The sequence below is a fragment of the Ochotona princeps genome, chromosome 4, assembly GCF_030435755.1.
Source record: "Ochotona princeps isolate mOchPri1 chromosome 4, mOchPri1.hap1, whole genome shotgun sequence".
NCBI lineage: Eukaryota > Metazoa > Chordata > Mammalia > Lagomorpha > Ochotonidae > Ochotona > Ochotona princeps.
Window position 1 is genome coordinate 2864090 of NC_080835.1, and position 19506 is coordinate 2883595.

General features: G+C 64.4%; 1 protein-coding gene across 1 annotated transcript; it reads right to left on the reverse strand.

Annotated features, from left to right (window-relative positions):
- Positions 1-532: 532 nt before the first annotated feature.
- Positions 533-19486, reverse strand: IGHMBP2 (immunoglobulin mu DNA binding protein 2). Its single transcript, XM_058662704.1, has 16 exons — positions 19348-19486; positions 17908-18077; positions 15625-15817; positions 15168-15265; positions 14137-14300; positions 12189-12389; positions 10840-10987; positions 8622-8796; positions 6414-6596; positions 6139-6254; positions 5621-5715; positions 4815-4938; positions 3308-3984; positions 3112-3226; positions 1796-1968; positions 533-1154 (listed from the first exon to the last, which is right to left on the reverse strand). Exons 1-16 carry the CDS (start codon positions 19431-19433, stop codon positions 957-959), a joined length of 2916 nt encoding a protein of 971 aa, XP_058518687.1. The 5' UTR covers positions 19434-19486; the 3' UTR covers positions 533-956.
- Positions 19487-19506: the final 20 nt, after the last annotated feature.

Genomic DNA, 19506 nt, shown 5'->3' on the forward strand with positions numbered 1-19506 from the left:
AGGGATATGGGTGGACACCGGAGTACCTAGGGTGGCAGTGGAGGCCTGCAGGGAGTGGGGACCCTGGGCTCCCAAGGAAAAGAGGGGAGAGCTGGAGAGGGAGGGAGAGCTTACAGGCTCCAGCTCAGGGTAGGATGGGGGCAGGGCAGGGGTGTCACAGGACGGGGAGGGGCTGGGGGAGGGCCGGGCAGGATGGGGGTGGAGCCACACCCACAGGACAGGGAGCTGGAGGGGTGGCACCCACAGGACGGGGACAGGAGGGCTCCCCAGCCTCCAGCCCTCTGCGGGTGGAGCGCTCTCCCTCACCAGGCACCCCGGCCACGGCGATGCTGCCCGGAGCTCAGGGAAGTCAGGTGGAGGCCACTTCCTTCCTGTGTCTCAACAGGAACCTCCCCCAGCGGGTCGGCTGCCCACGCCACAGTTCTCGGGGTGGTCAACACAACTCTTGCGAGACAACCCCACGGCAGGGAGGTGACGTCTGCAGGGAGCCGAAGGACAGACAGGAGCCCGACCGACACACACGCAGCCCACGGCCAGGCATTTGCTTTTATTGGGGTCTGGGAGACCCACCCCTCTGGAACCAGACCCTGAGGCTCTAGCATTGCACGGGACAAGGTGCACAGATGGTCACGGGGGACCACGTTCCCACGCCACAGACCTGAGGCCGCTGGGCAGAGATGGGTGGACACCCAGGCCGGCCTCGTCAGCACCGTCCCGTCCACTGAGCTGGGGCAGGCTTGTCTCTCACGGTGCCTCGGCCCAGGGGCTGCAGCAGGGCAGCCCTCGGGAGTGAGGGGGTGGGCAGCAGGGCCCCTGGTGGCCCTCCACTGCCCCCACGTGCTTGCCACACACTGCACAGCCATCCCTCAGGAGGGGCCCGGCCTGCCCCGGTCCTGGGGAGAGCGGGGGAGACGCGCAGCACCGGCCGCAGGCTAGGCCACGCAGGCCGCGGGCGCTCACGTCCCCTGCTCCTTCCTCTTGCTCGCCCTCTGGCTGCTGAGCTCGCCCAGCTTCTTGTCCAGCCTCTTCTGCAGCTGCGCCCTCCGGGCTGGGTCCAGCGCCCTGTTCTTGGACCCGCTGCCAGGGTACAGCACTCCCTCCCGGCTGACCCTCTGCCGGGCGTGCGCACGGGCCTTCTCACCACAGCCGTGGGCCTGCAGAGAGCAGGAGAGTTCATAAGCGCTTGGGGGTTGGGGGGCAGCCAGGACCCCACACTTCAGCCCCTGCAGAGCGTAGGCAGAAGGAAGGATTGCAGGGGAGCTTCAGAGGGATGGGGAGGGGCTCGCTTTCCCCTCCCCCCATGGCCACCCTCCACACGGCAGCCCCTGGATGGGGCTGGGGGCATGGACCTGGAGGAGCTGGAGGCTATACCCTAGAAGATGTGCCCCCCACACACCCGGGCCCTGCGGCCACTGCACTCCGCCTCCAGCTGGGACCCTCCCCAGGCCGAGGCCGCATGTTTGGGCCTCACAGCCTTGCACCGATGCCCCCCGACTCCTGCACCTCCCCGCTTCCGGCCCGGGCTCTCCCACAGCCCCACTGCACCACAGGACCTCTGCTTTTGCAGGCTTTCTGCCCTCCAGCCCAGACCCACCCCTCAGGTCCCTGCCTGACCACCAGGGGGCAGGGCCGAGCTTGGCTCCAGCAGCACCACGCATTAGGCCAGCAGGGGACGTCACACCCACACTCCAGTGCCGGCCACCTTGCTGATCCTGGGCCTCAGGATGCGGAGCGAGCTTCCCGGGCCCTGCCTGCTGCCCACCCCATCCCAGCTCGGCAAGGACAGGAGGCAAACCTCGGGCAGGTGGTGGCCAAGGCAGTAGCGGCGGTTGCAGAACTGGCAGAGTTGGCCCAGGGTGGCGACGCTGGCCGTGCACTTGGCAAAGCCACAGGTGTTGTCAGCCTTAACGGCAGCCGCAAGTAGAGCATCCAAGTTCTCCTCCACGCACAGCTCTCCGGCCGGTCGGCCTGGGGGAGGACACTGTGGGTCGGGCTGTGGGGCTGCAGGCAGGCCACCCCAGGCTGGACTCCGCTGCGTGGGCACAGGCCACGAGGTGCCACACCCCACTCCCTGGGGTTTTTCAAAGAACTTGGAAATGCCGTGCCACTGGTCAGGCTCACAGCCAGGTAGGGGCAGCTCACGCGGGACATGACCCCGGAGGACAGAGCCCACCCTGGATGCTGCGTGATCCCGCACACAACAGCTTGGGGACCTGAGCATGCTGTCCAGAAGTGTCCCAAGCACCCGATGGGGAGAGACCCCCCAGCGGCCACCTGAGCCTGTTCCCCAGAGGGACCTGGCCAGCTGTCCCTGTTGGCTCCTCCAGCCCCGTTTTCTGCATCCCAGGTTTGGGGTGCTGCCCAAGTGTCAGGTACCGCCCACGGCTCAGGGGTGAGGGGGGGCCAGGACCCTGTCACTACAGCCCAGAGGGTGTGGGACATGAACTACACATCTCAAAGGTACAGCAGGACGGCCCAGGCACGGCAGGGACAGGCCAGCCAGGGCCACTCACAGGACGCCCCGGACATGGCAGGGACAGGCCAGCCAGGGCCACTCACAGGACGCCCCGGACACGGCAGGGACAGGCCAGCCAGGGCCACTCACAGGACGCCCCGGACATGGCAGGGACAGGCCAGCCAGGGCCACTCACAGGATGCCCCGGGTATGGCAGGGACAGGCCAGCCAGGGCCACTCACAGGATGCCCCGGACACGGCAGGGACAGGCCAGCCAGGGCCACTCACAGGACGCCCCGGGTATGGCAGGGACAGGCCAGCCAGGGCCACTCACAGGACGCCCCGGACACGGCAGGGACAGGCCAGCCAGGGCCACTCACAGGACGCCCCGGACACGGCAGGGACAGGCCAGCCAGGGCCACTCACAGGACGCCCCGGACACGGCAGGGACAGGCCAGCCAGGGCCACTCACAGGACGCCCCGGACACGGCAGGGACAGGCCAGCCAGGGCCACTCACAGGACGCCCCGGACACGGCAGGGACAGGCCAGCCAGGGCCACTCACAGGACGCCCCGGACACGGCAGGGACAGGCCAGCCAGGGCCACTCACAGGATGCCCCGGACACGGCAGGGACAGGCCAGCCAGGGCCACTCACCTTTTTCTTTTTTCTTTTTCTTTCCTGGAAGCCTCGGCTGCCCCTTCTCAGCTGGCAGCCCTTTCTCAGCTGGCCGCTCCTTCTCAGCTGGCCGCTCCTTCTCAGCTGGCAGCCCCTTCTCAGCTGGCCGCCCCTTCTCAGCTGGCAGCTCCTTCTTAGTCGGCTCTCCATTTTCTGCTGGCCGCCCCTTCTTGGCCTGCAGCCCCTCCAGGTGTGGCGCCTGCAGGTCCAGCTGTGCCTGGTCACGCAGCTCCCCACGGGGCTGCCCAGCCTGCGCACGGCCAGGGCCTCCGGTGCCAGCCTCGGCCCTCCTGCTCACGGTGATCTGTCGGGCCTTGCCCTCACCAGAGCTCTCATGCCTCAGGCCCAGCTCCTCGGCAAGCTGGTGCACCTGCAGCCGCTCGTGGGAACTGAGGGAGGCAGGAAACTCCAAGCGTGTCTCCTCGCCAGCCACGAACTCGGCGAGGAGGGCCCGGAAGTGCTCCAGGCCACCTCCGCTCCCCACTGCGCCGGGGCTGCCTCCATTGAGGCTGGCTTGAGAGTGGCTTGGGGGCCCTGGAACTTTGCCGCCCAGCTTCCTCCCGGGCCGCCTGCCTCCTGTGGGCTTCTTGGCTGCTGTGGCGGCATCTCGGGGCTTCTGGGTGGCCTGGCCGTGGCCCTGGGTGCTCTCATGGCTGTAGTGGTCGGGGACAATGTCGTCAAGGTACTCGAAGGCCGTTCGCACGTCTCCATGCTGCGTGAAGTGGCTCAGCAGGGTTTTCAGGAAGGGGTGGCTAGTGACCGTGCGGGAGTCACAGATGATGGCCACATGGCGCCGGGCACGGGTGACGGCCACGTTGATCCGCCGGTCCTCAGCCAGGAAACCGACTTCACCTGAAGGGGCGGAGATGAGGGAGGAGCAAGCTGAGGACCATGAAGCCCCAGTCAGACCTCCGCTCTCCTAGGGAGCTGCCCTTGAAGGCCCCGCGCCCCAGCCCAAAGCCCCATGCCTCATTCACCTCCCAGAGCGTGCTGGGAGTCAAATGCGGCTCCTGGCACCCCACACGGGTGCTGGCAGCTCAACTGGTGCCACTTCCCAACAGGCCAAGCTCCTGCAGCCACCCAACTTATGAGACCGCTGGCCAGAGGGCAGGCACAGGGACCACACGGAACTTATGGGCCATCTCCAGCTCCCACCAAAAGGCTGCACCAGCCACGGCAACGCCCCCATGCCCTCAGCCACGGCAGCAGCCCCAATTCCGCCAGCCACAGCAGCGCCCGCCCTTATGCCCTCACACCCCCAGCCATGGCAGCAGCCCCCCACCCCTACGTTCCACGCCATGGCAGCAGCCCTCTGCCTCCGTGCCCCAAGCCATAGCAGCGACCCCTGCCCTTGTGCCCCCAGCCACAACAGCAGCTCCCCACGCTCCCACCCACGGCAGCAGCCCCCTGCCCCCAGCCATGGCAGCGCCCCCTGCCCCCGTGCCCCCAGCCCTGGCAGCACCCCATGCCCCCAGCCATGCCACACTCTCCTGCCCCCAGCCCTGGCCTCTGAGCTCCTCCAGACTGCTCTTCTGCTGGCTACACCCTCTTTCCCCCGCCCTGCAGCAGGCTGAGGCCTGCTCGCCCACAATCCCCAGGTCAGTGTGCAGGCCGCGCTGCCGCCCTGAGCAGGTCCCCGCACGGCCCAGCTCACCCCAGGCACCAGGGCAGGCCGCCGGTACCTTTCCTGTTGGAGCGCACAAGAGACAGGATCACCGCCTCCTTCTCCCGGCCCTGGAAGCCATCGACGGAGCGGATCTCTAGGTCGGGGTGTCGGTGTGCCAGGCTCTGTTGCAGCAGGTCCACCTGGAACACAGGGTAAGGCCACAGCCTCGTCACATCCCTCCTCGCAGGGACACCCAAGCCCTGCCCTCCGCTCAGCGGAGCAACGATGGCCCAGGGACGGCGCCCATGGGACCTTCCAACAGGCAGGCAAGCCGGCAAGCCATACAGAAGCACCTGTGAGCCTGCCACCAGGGCACATGCAAGCATGTCCCGCGGCTCCATGCCATGAGCATGTCACACGTGGTTCACTGTCGCCAGGTAACAGCAAGGCATGTCAGATCTGACCCCATGGCTACGTCACACATGACCCTGTGACTGGTCATCAGAAGGGACAAGACCACACGCCAATCAGCGCGGGTTTTCCGACCAAACAGGACAGGGCTGGGGACAGCGAGGCAGAGCAACGGGCCTGTCAGCTATGACGCTCAGGGACGCTGAGAGAGGCCAGGCCAGCCCCTGGGCCAGCCCAGTAGTGTGAGGGAGAGCTGGGGAAACAAGGCCAAGTGGCCAGGGTGGACATGAGCCCAGCAGCATGAGACACGCAGGCAGAAGGCAGCTATAGTCCACAGGCCCTGGGACTCAGCCCCAGATCTGGCCCCAGGGAGCTCAACCCAACCCAGACCTGGTCACAGTGGTCACTCTCCCACCTTCCCCTGAGAGCCCCAGGCATGACACCCAGGGAGACACAGGGCCCTGCTGGCACCTGGAGGTTGTACGGTGTGATGACGCCAATGTCGCTGGCTCGGACGCCGGCCTCCACTAGGGCCTGGATGTGCAAACACACGAGGCGGACTTCACCTGGAGGGAATGAAGGAAGGGCGGCTCTGGGTGCACGTGTGCGGAGCAGACACGCAGCAGGACCTTGCCGGCCTCAGCCAACTGCCCGCGCCCCACCAGCTGTGCTCAGGCAACAGGAGCGCACACACGCATACACACACACACGCCTTCCTGGGAACCAACGGCCACACAGCCCACCTACCAAGGCCAGCTGCTGCCGGTGGCCAGCCAGGCGGGCTGGAGCAGCTGCTCCATGGGAGACCACTTCCTACCGCCCTGGTCAACAGCCGTCTCCCCTCCAGAGCTGCCTCCCCAAGGATATCAAGGTGTCCGACCCTTGGCAAGCTCAGCCGACTGGGCACTTGCTCCCACTGCCCACTGCCCGCTGCCCTCCCATGAACCCCCAGGCAGTGCCGTGCCCCTTGCGTGCCCAGAGGTGCTCACCAGGGTTCCCCTTGGACTGGTCGTCCTCCTCCAGCTCAAACAGCCCACAGCCGGCGGTGTCCACCAACAGCAGGGGGAGGCCCGTCTCCTCCGTGGCAGCCACCCCTGGGAGGTCCCTGGCCCAGGTGGACAGGGAGCACGTGAACGCTGGCCGGGACACGGGCAGAACCAGCCCCCCCACAGGGAGCGTGTGGCCTGTCCTGGGGACATGGTGACCTCTGAGTGCAATCACAGGCAGGACCCAGGCCTCAGGACACACAGTGGAGGTCACTCACCGCAGAAGGTGCCCAGCCACGGAGGGGTGGGCCGTCAGCTGCCCGCCGTACATGGCCTCCGAGGCCCAGCCCGCGATGGCCTGGTGCATGCGGTACTGCACGGTCAGCATGCGCACCACGCTGGCGCCGTGCTCCTCCACCAGCCGCTCCATCAGGCTGCGTGACAGTCCCGCCAGGGCAGCCCTGTGCCGAGGACCGTGGGCCTGAATGTCAGTGTCCAGGAGTGATCCCACCGCCTCAGCCCCAGGAGCCATCCCGTCCCCAAAGGTAAGGGCAGGGCTGGACAGAGACACCTCCAACGGGCTGTGAGGAAGAGGAGGCATCCAGGAGGCACAGGGCCTCGAAGGCAGTGGAGGAGGTCAGTCACAGAGCATAGGCACCGTCACACTGCCAGCTCTGATGGCGGACAAGGGGTCCTGAGCGGCCCCCATAGCCCCCGGAGCTTGCAGGTCACAAGTCCTGCCAACCCCTGACCCCGGGGGGAGACCAGAGCCGTGAGGCCACCCTTGGGTCACTGGGAGCCACTGTTGCCAGAGGCAACAGGAAGCCAGCAGGAGCTTCCAGGGTGGCGCCTTGGGACAGCTGCAGCCCTCCAAGCAGGCTGAGCTCTGCTCCCAGCTCTGCTTCCTGTGCGTGCACCGGGAGGCAGCAGGTGACTCGCTGACAGCTCAAGGACCTGGTGCCCTGGAACCTCCCTTGCGGGCGTCAGATGGTCTGGGTACCTAGGTCCCTGTACCCATGCTGGAGACCTGCATGAAGCTCTGGGCTCCCGGCTCTGGCCTGGCCGAACCCAACCCCAGCTGAGCCCTTGTGGCTGCGTCCCAGGGTGCACAGAAGCAGAAAGCCAGATTCAAACCCCGGCAAGTCGGAACTGATGGATGCTGGGTAAGCACCTGCTTCTACCAACTGGGTAAGTTCCTCGTGCGTGGATTAACCCACTTTGTCTTCACCACCAAAAGTGGGCCTGGTGCGACCCCCATGTTACGTAAGGAGCCAGGTAGGGGGCAAACGGTCCTTCTTGTAGGTTAGCCACCTGCAGCCCACATCGGACTGCCCAGGCTCCAGTCTGACTCTGGCCTCCTGCTAAGATAATTTCCGGGAGGTGGGGATGAGGCTGAGTATCTGTCACTCACACAGGAAACCAGGCTGCGGCCCCAGCTCAGCCCAGGCCACTGCGGGCCGCCACAGGCCACTGCAGCTCCAGCTCAGCCCAGGCCACTGCAGGCCGCCACAGGCCACTGCAGCTCCAGCTCAGCCCAGGCCACTGCAGGCCGCCACAGGCCACTGCAGCTCCAGCTCAGCCCAGGCCACTGCAGGCCGCCACAGGCCACTGCAGCTCCAGCTCAGCCCGGGCCACTGCAGGCCGCCACAGGCCACGGCAGCTCCAGGTCAACCCGGGCCATTGCAGGCCGCCACAGGCCACGGCAGCCCCAGCTCAGCCCGGGCCACGGCAGCCCCAGCTCAGCCCGGGCCACGGCAGCCCCAGCTCAGCCCGGGCCACAGGCCACGGCAGCCCCAGCTCAGCCCGGGCCACAGGCCACGGCAGCCCCAGCTCAGCCCGGGCCACGGCAGCCCCAGCTCAGCCCGGGCCACTGCGGTATCTGGGAAGTGAACCAACAGGGAGGAAACTGTTCTCCTCCTCCACCCTGCCTCCGTCTCTCCCTTCCACTCTGCTTTTCAAATGAGAACGTGCACCGACCAAACAGGAGCAGGAGACCCAGAGAGTTCCAGGCACGAGCTCAGGGTGCCCAGCCGGGAAGCGGTCCCCGATCCACACCCAGGAGCAGTGGGCCACGCAGGGGAGAAGCACAGTGGCCAGGAGAGAGGCTGGGCGCACGCAGGGCGGCAGGGTAAGGCGCCTCAGGCCCAGGGTCTGTCTTGGGGAGGGCAGTGGTGGGAGGCAGGGCAAGGCGCCTCAGGCCCAGGGTCTGTCTCGGGGGAGGCAGTGGTGGGAGGCAGGGCAAGGCGCCTCAGGCCCAGGGTCTGTCTTGGGGAGGGCAGTGGTGGGAGGCAGGGCAAGGCGTCTCAGGCCCAGGGTCTGTCTTGGGGGAGGCAGTGGTGGGAGGCAGGGCAAGGCGCCTCAGGCCCAGGGTCTGTCTTGGGGGAGGCAGTGGTGGGAGGCAGGGTAAGGCGCCTCAGGCCCAGGGTCTGTCTTGGGGAGGGCAGTGGTGGGAGGCAGGGAGAGGCACCTCGGGCCCAGAGTCTTACCTGGGGCAGACGGTGGTGGGCGGCAGCTGCTTGTGGTCCCCGGCCAGGATGCACTTCCGGGCCCTCAGGAGTGGGATCCAGCAGCTGGCCTCCAGGGCCTGGGCACACTCGTCGATGACTACCACATCAAAGTGGCTCTCGGGCAGCACCCTGAGGGGGCCGTCAGGGCAGGCACCTGCCATGAGGGGTCCCGTGAGGCCACAGAGACTCCGGCAGTTCCTAACAGCTGCAACCGACCCCACCTAGAGAGAGCAGGCCACAGTGTGCCGTCCACCACCCAGTCTCACATCAGTCACGAGCACTGGGCAAGCAGACCGGATGCCCACATCCCCCACGGGAAAGCCTGGCTTCCAATCCCAGCCCAGGCTACCCAGCTTCCGACGGCTGCAGACCTGGGCTGCGGAGGGGGATGGGGCAAGGACAGAGTTACTGCCGCACACACTGGAGGCCTGGACTGAGGGCCCAGCTCCTGCCTGCAGCCTGGTCCAGCCCAGACATGGCTACGGCGGATAGCCAAGATGTGAACCAGTGGATAAGAGCTCTCTTTTACAGTCCTGTCCTTGCTTCTCAAGAAAACAAAGTGCAATAAGTTTGTATCTTACAATAAAAACAAGAAGAGAATCAAGATGGCAGAAAAGGGAAAAGACACATTTAAACAGACGGAAAAACATTAGCCAGTGTGAAGCAGAGAGCATGCAGTCCTGGGAAACAGGAGGACAGGCCGACAGCAGAGGGGCACTTAGTGACCCATGGACACAGAAGAGCAGTGGGGACAGCGGTGCAGTGTTGCAGTGACCAGATGCCCCAGCGGCATTCAGCAAGCAGAGATCTGAACTGCACCAGCAGCCGAACTCCACCAGCAACCAGGTGGGAAGGGGCGTTCACTGGCAGCTCAGGTGGTGAGCCCAGACCAAGAACTGCCCGTCCTGCTGGTCTGTTTGATGTGACCAGGAGCAGAGACAGAGCGGCAGGTCCCAGACAGGCAGTGTGGGAACAGGGTGGGTTTCACAGCCGAGACCCCCAAGTAGAGCCAAATCGGGTGCCATTTTGTTTAAGGAGGCAAGGGCTATGGGACAGCACTGTGCTACACTAAGCTGGGAGTGAACTCGTTACTAGCTCGGTGAACTGCAACAATGTGGCATCCTACAGGTTCCACCCAAGATAGTCCAGATAGCCCTCAGACCTGATGGCCAGCAGATCAAGAACTCCAGCAGTGGCCCATCAGGTGCCATTTTGTACAGTGTGGCAAAGACTTTTGAGACTGCAGGGACAACAGTGAGCTGCACATGCACTGAGCTCGGGGAGAACTCACTGAGCTCAGTGTATTGCACTGCTCCCACAGGGAAATAATACCGACTTTGGCAACTTACGACTCAAAATAGGCCCATGTGGCCCTCAGACCTAATAGTCAACAGGTTCCAGCAAGATCACTGCCACCAACAACCTAGCTATATAGGACACCTAGTGTCTCCCTAATTCTGGGACCTGCACCAACCGGAAGTGGGAGAAAGGTTGCACAGACAATGGTGCAGCCTCAGCATGGTATCACAGGAGGTGGGGAGTGGTGAGCCAGGAGCTGGGGCTACTGAGACCATGGTGGAAATCTGACATAAGAACCCAGACCTGGAACTCGCTGCAGGGAGTGGCACAAGTGACTGCAAACAAAGAGTTGTGTGCTAACCACAATAAGTAAAATTGAACTGTAGACCTGTGGGTGACAGAGCTTAGAAACCTGCCCCAAGGAGAAGACTCTGATAAACAGAAGTGCCATGACCAAGAGCAAAAGAGACAAAAGCGCAGTGAATATTACTGAAGACTCCCCTGCAAAGGAGCAAAGCCCTTCGTCAACCTCAGCTGAGGAAGACATTGAGAAAATGGGGGATACAGAATTCAAACACTTGTTATAAAATTTCTTATCAACAACAAGAAACAGGTAAAGTAGGCGTTCACAAAATTTAAGGAAAAGGTATGATGACAACCACATCACCAAAAAAAAAAAAAAAGAAACATGAAGAAAAGAACTCGCTCAAGGGCCTAACTGGCGTCACCTGTGACAGACAGCACGGGGACAGGCGCTGGCTGTGCTGTGGCAAAGCATCCCTGGGGACCCCCACGGCCCGGATCCCAGCGCTGGGGTTCAGGTGCTGCCTGTGGCTGGGGCCCAGCTTCCTGCAGGCACTCCCCAGTGCCCGGAGCAGACCTGCACCCTGCGCCTTACCTGTGGTAGTGGCAAGGACCACGTGGGCCGAGGTGAGGCCCTCCACCATGGCCGCTTCCTCCCGCGCCCTCAGTTCCTTCCTCAGCAGCTTCAGCTCGTTCCGCAACTCACTTTTCTCTCTCTTCTCCTGGCTCTTGGTGTTTCTCGCCTACGAAGGGAGGCCAGGAGAGGCCGTCACCCCCAGCACGTGGCGCGGCTCATCCAAACCCCGGGGCCCATGTGACAAGCTCCTTAATGACCTTCCTTGAGGGGACACAGGTGCACAGGCAGTGCCAGGAGGAGGTCCCAGGGCAGTCGGCAGAGGCCGGGCTGGTAGGGGCGCACCTGGGGTAGGCCCTGCCAGTACCTTGGGCTGTGGCCAGTGCTCCCGACCAGCAGTCCGCACCCACCCAGGGCAGGCCTGCCTGCCGCCTCCGCCTTGGCTGGTAATGCCCCTGAATGGAGAGGCCGTGCCCACGGGCAGCTCGGGCTGGCTCGGGGCCTGTGCCTCTCTGAGATGCTTGTGGGGAGAGGGCTCAACAGGTGTTGAGAGGCATGGAGAAAGTCCGCAAGGCACTCGCCTCACCAGTGAGAGAGACAGGAAAGCCGGGCCGGGGCTGTGGGTTCATCTGCCACCTATAATGCCAGCACCCTGTATGGGCACCAGTTTGCATGCCGGCTGCTCCACCTGACCCAGCTCCTTGTCAATGCACTGGAAAGCACCAGGTGGCCCAAGTTCCAGCCTCTGGCCACATGGAAGACTAGGCTGCAGCTCCAGGCTCCTGGCTTCAGCCCGGCCTGCCCCTGGCCATCGGAGCTGTTTGGGGAGTGAACCAAAGGATGGAAGCCCCTTCCTTCTTCTTCTCTCTGACTCTGCCTTTCAAAAAACAACCTTACAACAACAAAAAAGGACATGAAATTGTCCATGCCAATGAGTAGCCAGCAGCCCCATGCCACCCCCGCCTGGACCTATCTCCATGCTGGCACCCTCAGCTGATGCTCCTCCCCGGGCAGCCTGAACCCACGCCTGAGCACAGGGCAGGGGTCAGGTGGGCAGCACACGCAGGACAGCACGTGCCCACAGATGTCGGCTCAAGCCCATGGCACCGGCTCACTGCCATCCTCTGCCCGAGGGTGAGGCAGACCAGGTCAGAGGGACCCAGGGGACATCTAGGGACAGACAGACAGGGGCAGACAATCTAGAATGTCCCTCTGGGACAATTTCCCACCTACATGTCAAGTATCATGAAAACAATTTTTACAATTATCAAGTGGACAGACGGAGGGAAGAGAAAACTGGGGGACAGAGGTACAGCCAGCTGCATCCAAGACCCATGCGGGGGGAGGGGGACCCCACGAGCACTACGTACAAAGACCTGGTCCATGTCCTTTCTGATGTCAGCCACGAGCTGGGCGCTGTCACTCCGGGCCACCACCGCGTCTAGGGAGTGCTGCTGGGTGGAGGCCAGCAGGCGGGCAGGGTGGCCCAGACGCACGATCCGCTGCTTGCACTGGGCCAGCCGCTCCACCAGGTTGTCCACGGCGATGTTAGAGGGGGCGCAGCACAGAACCTGGGAACACACGCCCGGACCAGGCACCGCTGACTCGCCTGTCGTTAAACCACACCAGCATGAAGCTGAGAGAAGCTGAGCGGGCGCTGCCACTCACAGCATGGCATAAACCTGCAGGCCACGGGACACCTGCCATACTGCTCACCAGGCCCAGACCCTCCACGCAGCTCCCAAGACACCCTCTGCCCCCCACACCCGACCCACCCTCCACCCCCTCACACCCTCCCCATGGCTCCCGACCCACCTTGTGTCCCCCAGTCCCTCCAAGCAACTTCTCACCCACCCTCAGCCCTCTGACACTTCACCGAGTGGGGGTTTGCGGTTCTACCTGCAGCGGGGCGGAGGACAGGACAGGCCGCATGATGCGGCTGGGGCACCGCAGGCAGGATGAACCCGCAGCAGGCCAATGGTGAAGTTGGTCATTTTGTGTGGCCTGCCAACAGCCTCGACAGGACAAAGGCTCCACGGTGAGGCCACAATGGACGCTAAGGCCAGTGCACCTGCCACCTGCCGAAGACCCAGCCCTTCTGCCCGCCCTCGGGGACCTGTGAAGACGCCCGGCCGGCAGGCTGCCCTGCCACTCACCATGGTGCCAGGCCCTGCCTTCCATCTCCCCCGACCCCAGGAAGGGGAGGAGGGCTCGAGGGGGGTGGGCACCTGGCTCAGCAGCACCTCCAGTGAACACCGGCCTGCCGGCCTTGCCAGCAGACCCCAAGGCTCACCGATTCATTTTTAAGAACTAGGTTTTTTGGTTTTGTTCCTGTAAAGCTTCTGGCCCACTCAGCTCTGTAAGCAGGCCGACGTGGGTGAGGACGCAGGCCCCTTCTCGGCCTTGGGAGGTCAAGTTCACAAAGCAAGGTGCAACAGGTGAGCAAGTGAACCCCGGAGCCACGCCCGGCTGGCAGCAGGCACGGCCACACCTGTGCTGCCTTGGGGGGCTGTGGGGCAGCACCCCGTCCAGCCCAGCGCTCCACACTCCACGCTCAAGAATGTCCCAACCCACCCCCAGAACTGTGGCCGGGACCTTGCCTGGCACCCTGGACAGTGACAAAGCCCACCGCCCAGCAGGAGGCCGCACCCCCAGCCCACCGCCCAGCAGGAAGCTGCACCCCCAGCCCACCGGCCCTGCAGGAAGCCGCACCCCCAGCCCACCACCCTGCAGGAGGCCGCACCCCCAGCCCACTGCCCTGCAGGAGGCCGCACCCCCAGCCCACCGGCCCGGCAGGAGGCCACACCCCCAGCCCGCCGCCCAGCAGGAGGCCGCACCCCCAGCCCACCCCCCAGCAGGAGGCCGCACCCCCAGCCCACCGGCCCTGCAGGAGGCCACACCCCCAGCCCACCGGCCCTGCAGGAGGCCACACCCCCAGCCCACCGCCCAGCAGGAGGCCGCACCCCCAGCCCACCGGCCCTGCAGGAGGCCCCACCCCCAGCCCACCCCCCAGCAGGAGGCCGCACCCCCAGCCCACCGGCCCTGCAGGAAGCCGCACCCCCAGCCCACCGGCCCTGCAGGAGGCCACACCCCCAGTCCGCCGCCCTGTAGGAGGCCACACCCCCAGCCCACCACCCTGCAGGAGACCGCACCCCCAGCCCGCCACCCTGCAGGAGGCCACACCCCCAGCCCACCGCCCAGCAGGAGGCCGCACCCCCAGCCCACCACCCTGCAGGAGGCTGCACCCCCAGCCCACCGCCCGGCAGGAGGCTGCACCCCCAGCCCACCACCCAGCAGGAGGCCGCACCCCCAGCCCACCTTTAGGCCTTGTTTCACAGCCTGGAGAATGACTTCGACCACGGTCGTGGTCTTGCCCGTGCCAGGCGGCCCATGGATGATGGCGAGCTCCTTCTGGGACAGCGCAAATGAAACCGCCTCTTTTTGGGAGGCGTCCAGGGCCGTGTTGAAGAAGGCAAGGGGGCCTGCAGGGGAGCAGCACGGTGGGGAGAGGGCCACACAAGACCCTCGCCCTGGTCCCTCCCAACAGCACAGAACCAAGCAGCCCTGGACAGTAGGCAAGCTGCAGACCACGCCAGCCAGCCCGCTGCCCAGGTCCTACACTCCACTGCCACATGGCTCTGCCCACCTAGGATACAGCGCCCATGGCTGCTGGTTGCCGTAGCAAGGCTGAGGTGCTGGGAGAGCGCGCCTAGCTCCCCAAACCTCCAGTCACGACCTGTCCTTCATGGGAACTGCCTGCCAACATGTGCCCCACGGGACAAAACCAAAGTTCTCAGGGCATCAGTTCCCTGCCAAACTGTCCATCTTCTAAGATCCCGTGAGCTGACAGACGGACAAGGGGAACAAAGGACCAAAACCAGCCACGCCCATGATCAGACCTGGACTCGGTCCGTGTGGAAGGCACGGCTGGGGCTGGCCCTGGGTCCTCCGTCCTCACTGCCTGCAGATGCGCCGGGCTCCAGCCCGAGGTGCTGGAGGCAGCACAGGGGGCAGACAGAAGCCCGAGCACAGTCGGCACTGGCAGAGGCCAAGGGCAAGGGCCAGGGAAGGGTTACTGAGCAGCCCAAGGTTGCGGGGCGCACACGGACCACGGAGCAGTCCCACGCTCCCAAGGTAAGGCCTGGCCAGCATGGGTGGGGCTCCCATGGAGGCAACGAGGTGTGGCCCGGACTAGCTCAGTCACTCAGAGTAAGGAGCAAGGCGCAGTCACTGCAACGTGACAAGTCCCACCTCCTGGGAGAGAAAGGGGCCCGGACTCACTCACAGGGTCCTCAACACTCTCAGAGCGACCAAGCAAAGCTGGAAGAGCAGGACCAAGGGGCGCTTACCGATGTCCTGGGCAGGACTGGGGGCGGAGCCGCCAAAGAGCACTTCGATGAGCGAGGACGCGGGACCCAAGTGGTACTTCCTGAGCGTGATCAGAGCCCTGCCAGGGATGGAGCGCTGGTCAGCAGCTCTGCGAAGCCCTGATGTGGCTCCCAGCCACCCAGCGCCCATCGCCATCGCGGCTCCCGGCCACCCAGCGCCCATGGCCATGGCGGCTCCCGGCCACCCAGCACCCATGCCCATCACGGTTGGCACCCAGCACCCCAGCCCAATGCGGCTCCTGGCCACCCAGCACCCATGCCCATCACGGTTGGCGCCCAGCACCCCAGCCCAATGCGGCTCCTGGCCACCCAGCACCCATGCCCATCACGGTTGGCGCCCAGCACCCCAGCCCAATGCGGCTCCTGGCCACCCGGGGCCCCTGCCTAACGCAGCTCTCATTGTGTACCCGTCACTCACTTCTTCATCCGCTGGTACGTGATGTCGTTGGCGAGCTTCAGCAGCCGGTAGGAGCTCTCTCGGTCCAGGCTCAGCTGGAAGTCGTGGGCCTCGTCGAAGGCCACGGTGATGGAGCTCGGGGTGAGGCGGGTCAGGACGCCCGTGGCCAGCTGATTGCCCTCGTTGGCAGCGTCATACAGCCCCACAATGTCCCCTATGTCAAACAGGGAGACAGTCACAACTGACTCGTGAAAGGCAGAGCTGGGGAAGGACAGAGAGAGAGAGAGCTTCCAGCTACTGGCTCACTCCCCAAATGGCCACAACAGCCAAGGCTAGGCCTGGCTCAAGCCAGGAGCCTAGGATGCCATCTGGTGACTGGGGCCCAAGTACTTGGGCCAGCTAGCTCTGCCTTCCCAAGCACATGGGCAGGGAGCTGGATCAGAGGTGGAGCAGCTGGGACTTGAACTGGTGTCCGTGAGAATGTTGGCACTGCAGGCAGAGGTATGTCCTACTATGCCACTGCAGCAGCACTGCCCAAGCTCCATCCTGCCCGCAATGCCACTGACCTGGCGGAGGGTCAGCGTAAGACTCTAACAATTGAGGCACCGCCTGGGACACTCACACCACATGCATGAGGGCCTGGGCTCCAACTCCAGCGAGTGCGCACCTTGGCAAGCAGCACGGAACGAGCAACTCCGGCTGGGTCTCTGCCCACCATGTAGGGGTTGCAGACGGAGCTCCGGACTCCAGCCTGGCCTAGTCCCAGCCGCTGCAGCACTGGGGGAGCGAGCCAGTGAATGGATGACCTCTCGCCCTCTCTCTCTGCCTTGGAAATGAAACAAACCCACATCTCAAACTGCTCGGGTTCCACTCGGCTCAGCACAGCCTGCTCACCTCACCTGCTCCAGGCCCAGCTGGGACGATTCTCTGAATCCAGAACCTGATTTTCAAAGACGGAGACATTCACGCGAAACACACAACGCGGCCATGCCACCCTCTCCGCCCAGCTTTCCAGGCCACGGCTGATCCACGCGTTCCCAGTACGGATCGGGAAGCGGCCCCTCCATTCCGTGGCTGGCACGTGTGCAGCCAAAGCAAGCATGCCAGGGGAGGGCACTGGCAGCCAGCCTGTCCCACAGAACATGGAGGGATGGCTAAGCGCTGAGCCGTCCGGGTGGCCTGGGCCAGGTGCCAGCTCCCCCTTCCCTCTTGCTGATCAGGTGCACCCTGGGACACTGCAGGTGGCGGCTCAGGAACTCCGGTCCCTGCCATCCATGTGGGAGACTGGGGTTGAGTTCCAGGCCTGGCTCTGGGCTGGCTCAGCCCTGCCTGCTGTGCAGTGAGGGGGGTAAACCAACAGAGCATCTCTCTCTGCTCTCCACAGAAATAACTTCTGAAAACATAAATACAACAAGGATCTGGCATGGTGGGATAGCAGCCTATTCTCCACCTGCTAGTGCCAGCATTCCATAAGGGCACCAGTTCACGTCCCAGCTGCTCCACTTCTCATCCAATTCTGCTTACAGCCTGAGAAAGCAATGGATAATGGCCCGGGTCCTTGTGCCCCTGCACTCACATGGGAGACCTGGAAGAAACTCTTGGGTCCTAGCTTGGGATCAGCTCATCTCTGGCTGTTGTGGCCATCTGGAGTGTGAACCAACAGCCAGAAGACATACTCTCTCTCCGTCTCTCTCTCTCTCTCTCTCTCTCTGCTATTCACTTGGACCACAACAGTCAAAACTGAGCCAGTGAAAAGCTGGGAGCCAGGAGCTTCTTCCAGGTCTCCCGTGAGGGTGCTGGGCCCCACGCACTTGGGCCACCCTCCGCTGCTTTCACAGGCCATTAGCAGGGAGCTGGGTCAGAGGCTTCTTGGTGTGAGAAACACTCAAATCTTTCTCCCTGGTCATCGTGAAACAAGCCAGAACTGCTGTGAACTGGGGCAGCCCAGTCCCTGCAAGGGCCCGGCTGCTCCGAATCCTGCTACGTGGACATTCGAACTGCATCCACCACAGGGTAGGCACCTGGCACAGTGGCTGGGTCGCTGCCCGGGATGCCCGTGTCTCATACGACAGTGCCCGGTTCGGGTCCTGGCTCTGTTACTTTGGCCCCAACCTCCAGTGATGGCACACCCTTCCTGGCAGCAGGCGTTGGCCCAAGTATCCGGGGCCCTGGCTAGCGTTCTGGGCTCCTGGTTCAGCCTGGACCCAGCCCTGGTCAGATGAAGGACCCAGGCCTCCACTGTGCCAGAGAAAAAGAAAAAGTAACATGAGAGTGAACAAATGTTGCGAGGCCAAGGGCACGCACCTGGGGTGAAGCTGTTGCTAGGCAGCACCGCGCTCGGGGCGCACCTCCTGGGCTCGAAGGTGACCAGCAGCCGCCCGTAGAGCCCCGTGCGCTGGCCGGCCACCTGCAGCTTCAGCAGGCACACGCCCCGGTTCTGCAGCTCCTTCAGGGACAGGCTCTCCTGCCAGGACCTGGAAGACGTCAGAACCTTCCTTCAGCGTCACTGTCAGCTCCTCTGCCACCTTCCACTTCCGCCCACACAGGATGAGCATGGACGCGGTGGCTGAGGGACAGACTCCCTCCACGGGGGCCTGGACAGACGTGGATGTGTGTGTGAGGGAATACGACTAAGAAGGAATCCAATCTTGGGCAGCAAAGTAGGTGACACTTAGTGAACACGCAGCGTCGCACACACATACGCCCTGTGTGTCCCTGACAGGCAGCAGCTAACAGAGCATGTGCGCATGTAGGGAATGAACCAGGAACTTCGGGGCAGGACCCCCGCTCTTTGCCTTTGTGGCGCCTTCCTACGTTTCACTGGCCCCAAGTTATGCTGGGCGGTGAATGCAGCCTGCACTGCTGGCTGCCCTGAGCCCTCCGGGCACAGTGCACAGCCCACTACTGGCCCCTGGTGCCCTCCGGGTCCCCACAGCACCCTAAGCCCCTCCAGGTCCTCTTCACACCCCACAGCCCACCGCCAACCTCCGGAGCCCTCTGGTTCCCCTCACCTCCCCGAAGCCCGCTGCCTGCCCCTGGAGCCCTCTAGGTCTCTCGTCACCCAACAACCCACTGCCAACCCCCAGAGTCCTCCAGGTCCCCTCGTCACCCCACAGCCCGCTTGCCTGCCCCTGGAGCCCTCTAGGTCTCTCGTCACCCCACAGCCCACTGCCAACCCCCAGAGCCCTCCAGCTCCCTCGCCAATAGCCACCATCCCCACACGCCCATCCCAGCTCCCACATCTGTCACCTCCCTGGCCCGGTCACAACCCTGCAGCTGTGACTTAGGGTGCAACATTGGTGTGGGAACTGGGTCATCCAGAGCCCTAAGGGTAGGCACTGGCCTTCCAACCCGGCCCACACAACCTTCAAAGAAACCCTGAGACCCCTGGCTTCTCAGATCCCCGTCTCCCTGAGACAGGGAGGATGGGGTGCCAGGCGCCCCCTCTGCGCGGCTGGCCTGAGCTCCCAGGAATCCCCGACCCCACACCTGCAGGGCCAGGAAGGGACAGAGTCGCCCTGCGCCCCGGGGTGCCCCAGCCTCCAGGAGCACCCACCGCCTTCACCGGCTCCCCTTCTGCTGCAGTCGGCGTGGAGACCCGCGTACTCCTGCAGGAGCCGCCCCACCCACACCCCACACCCGGGCTCGCAGTTCTGGGACGCCTGGGAGCCAGGGCCCAGGGAGGAGAGACCGGGCAGCCCGCGCGCTGGACGGCTCGGGGGCCTCCCCGGCTCAGCCCCGCACCTGCGCTCCTCCACCTCCGCGGCCCTCTCGAGCTCCAGCAGCTCCAACTGCTTCGTCACGAAGCTCTCCACAGTAGCCGAGGCCATGGCCACGGCCGCGGCCGCCGCACCCGACTGGGGCGCCCGGGGCCGGACTGTTTCCCCGCCAGAGACCGGTGCG

Coding starts and splice junctions, on each gene's coding strand:
- IGHMBP2 (XM_058662704.1), bottom strand. CDS start 19,433: ATGGCCTCGGCTACTGTGGAGAGCTTCGTGACGAAGCAGTTGGAGCTG. Junction 10,988..12,188: donor AGGACATGGACCAGGTCTTT/GTACGTAGTGCT, acceptor CTCCCTTCGTAG/GCGAGAAACACCAAGAGCCA. Junction 6,255..6,413: donor GTGGCTGGGCACCTTCTGCG/GTGAGTGACCTC, acceptor CACCTGGGCCAG/GGACCTCCCAGGGGTGGCTG.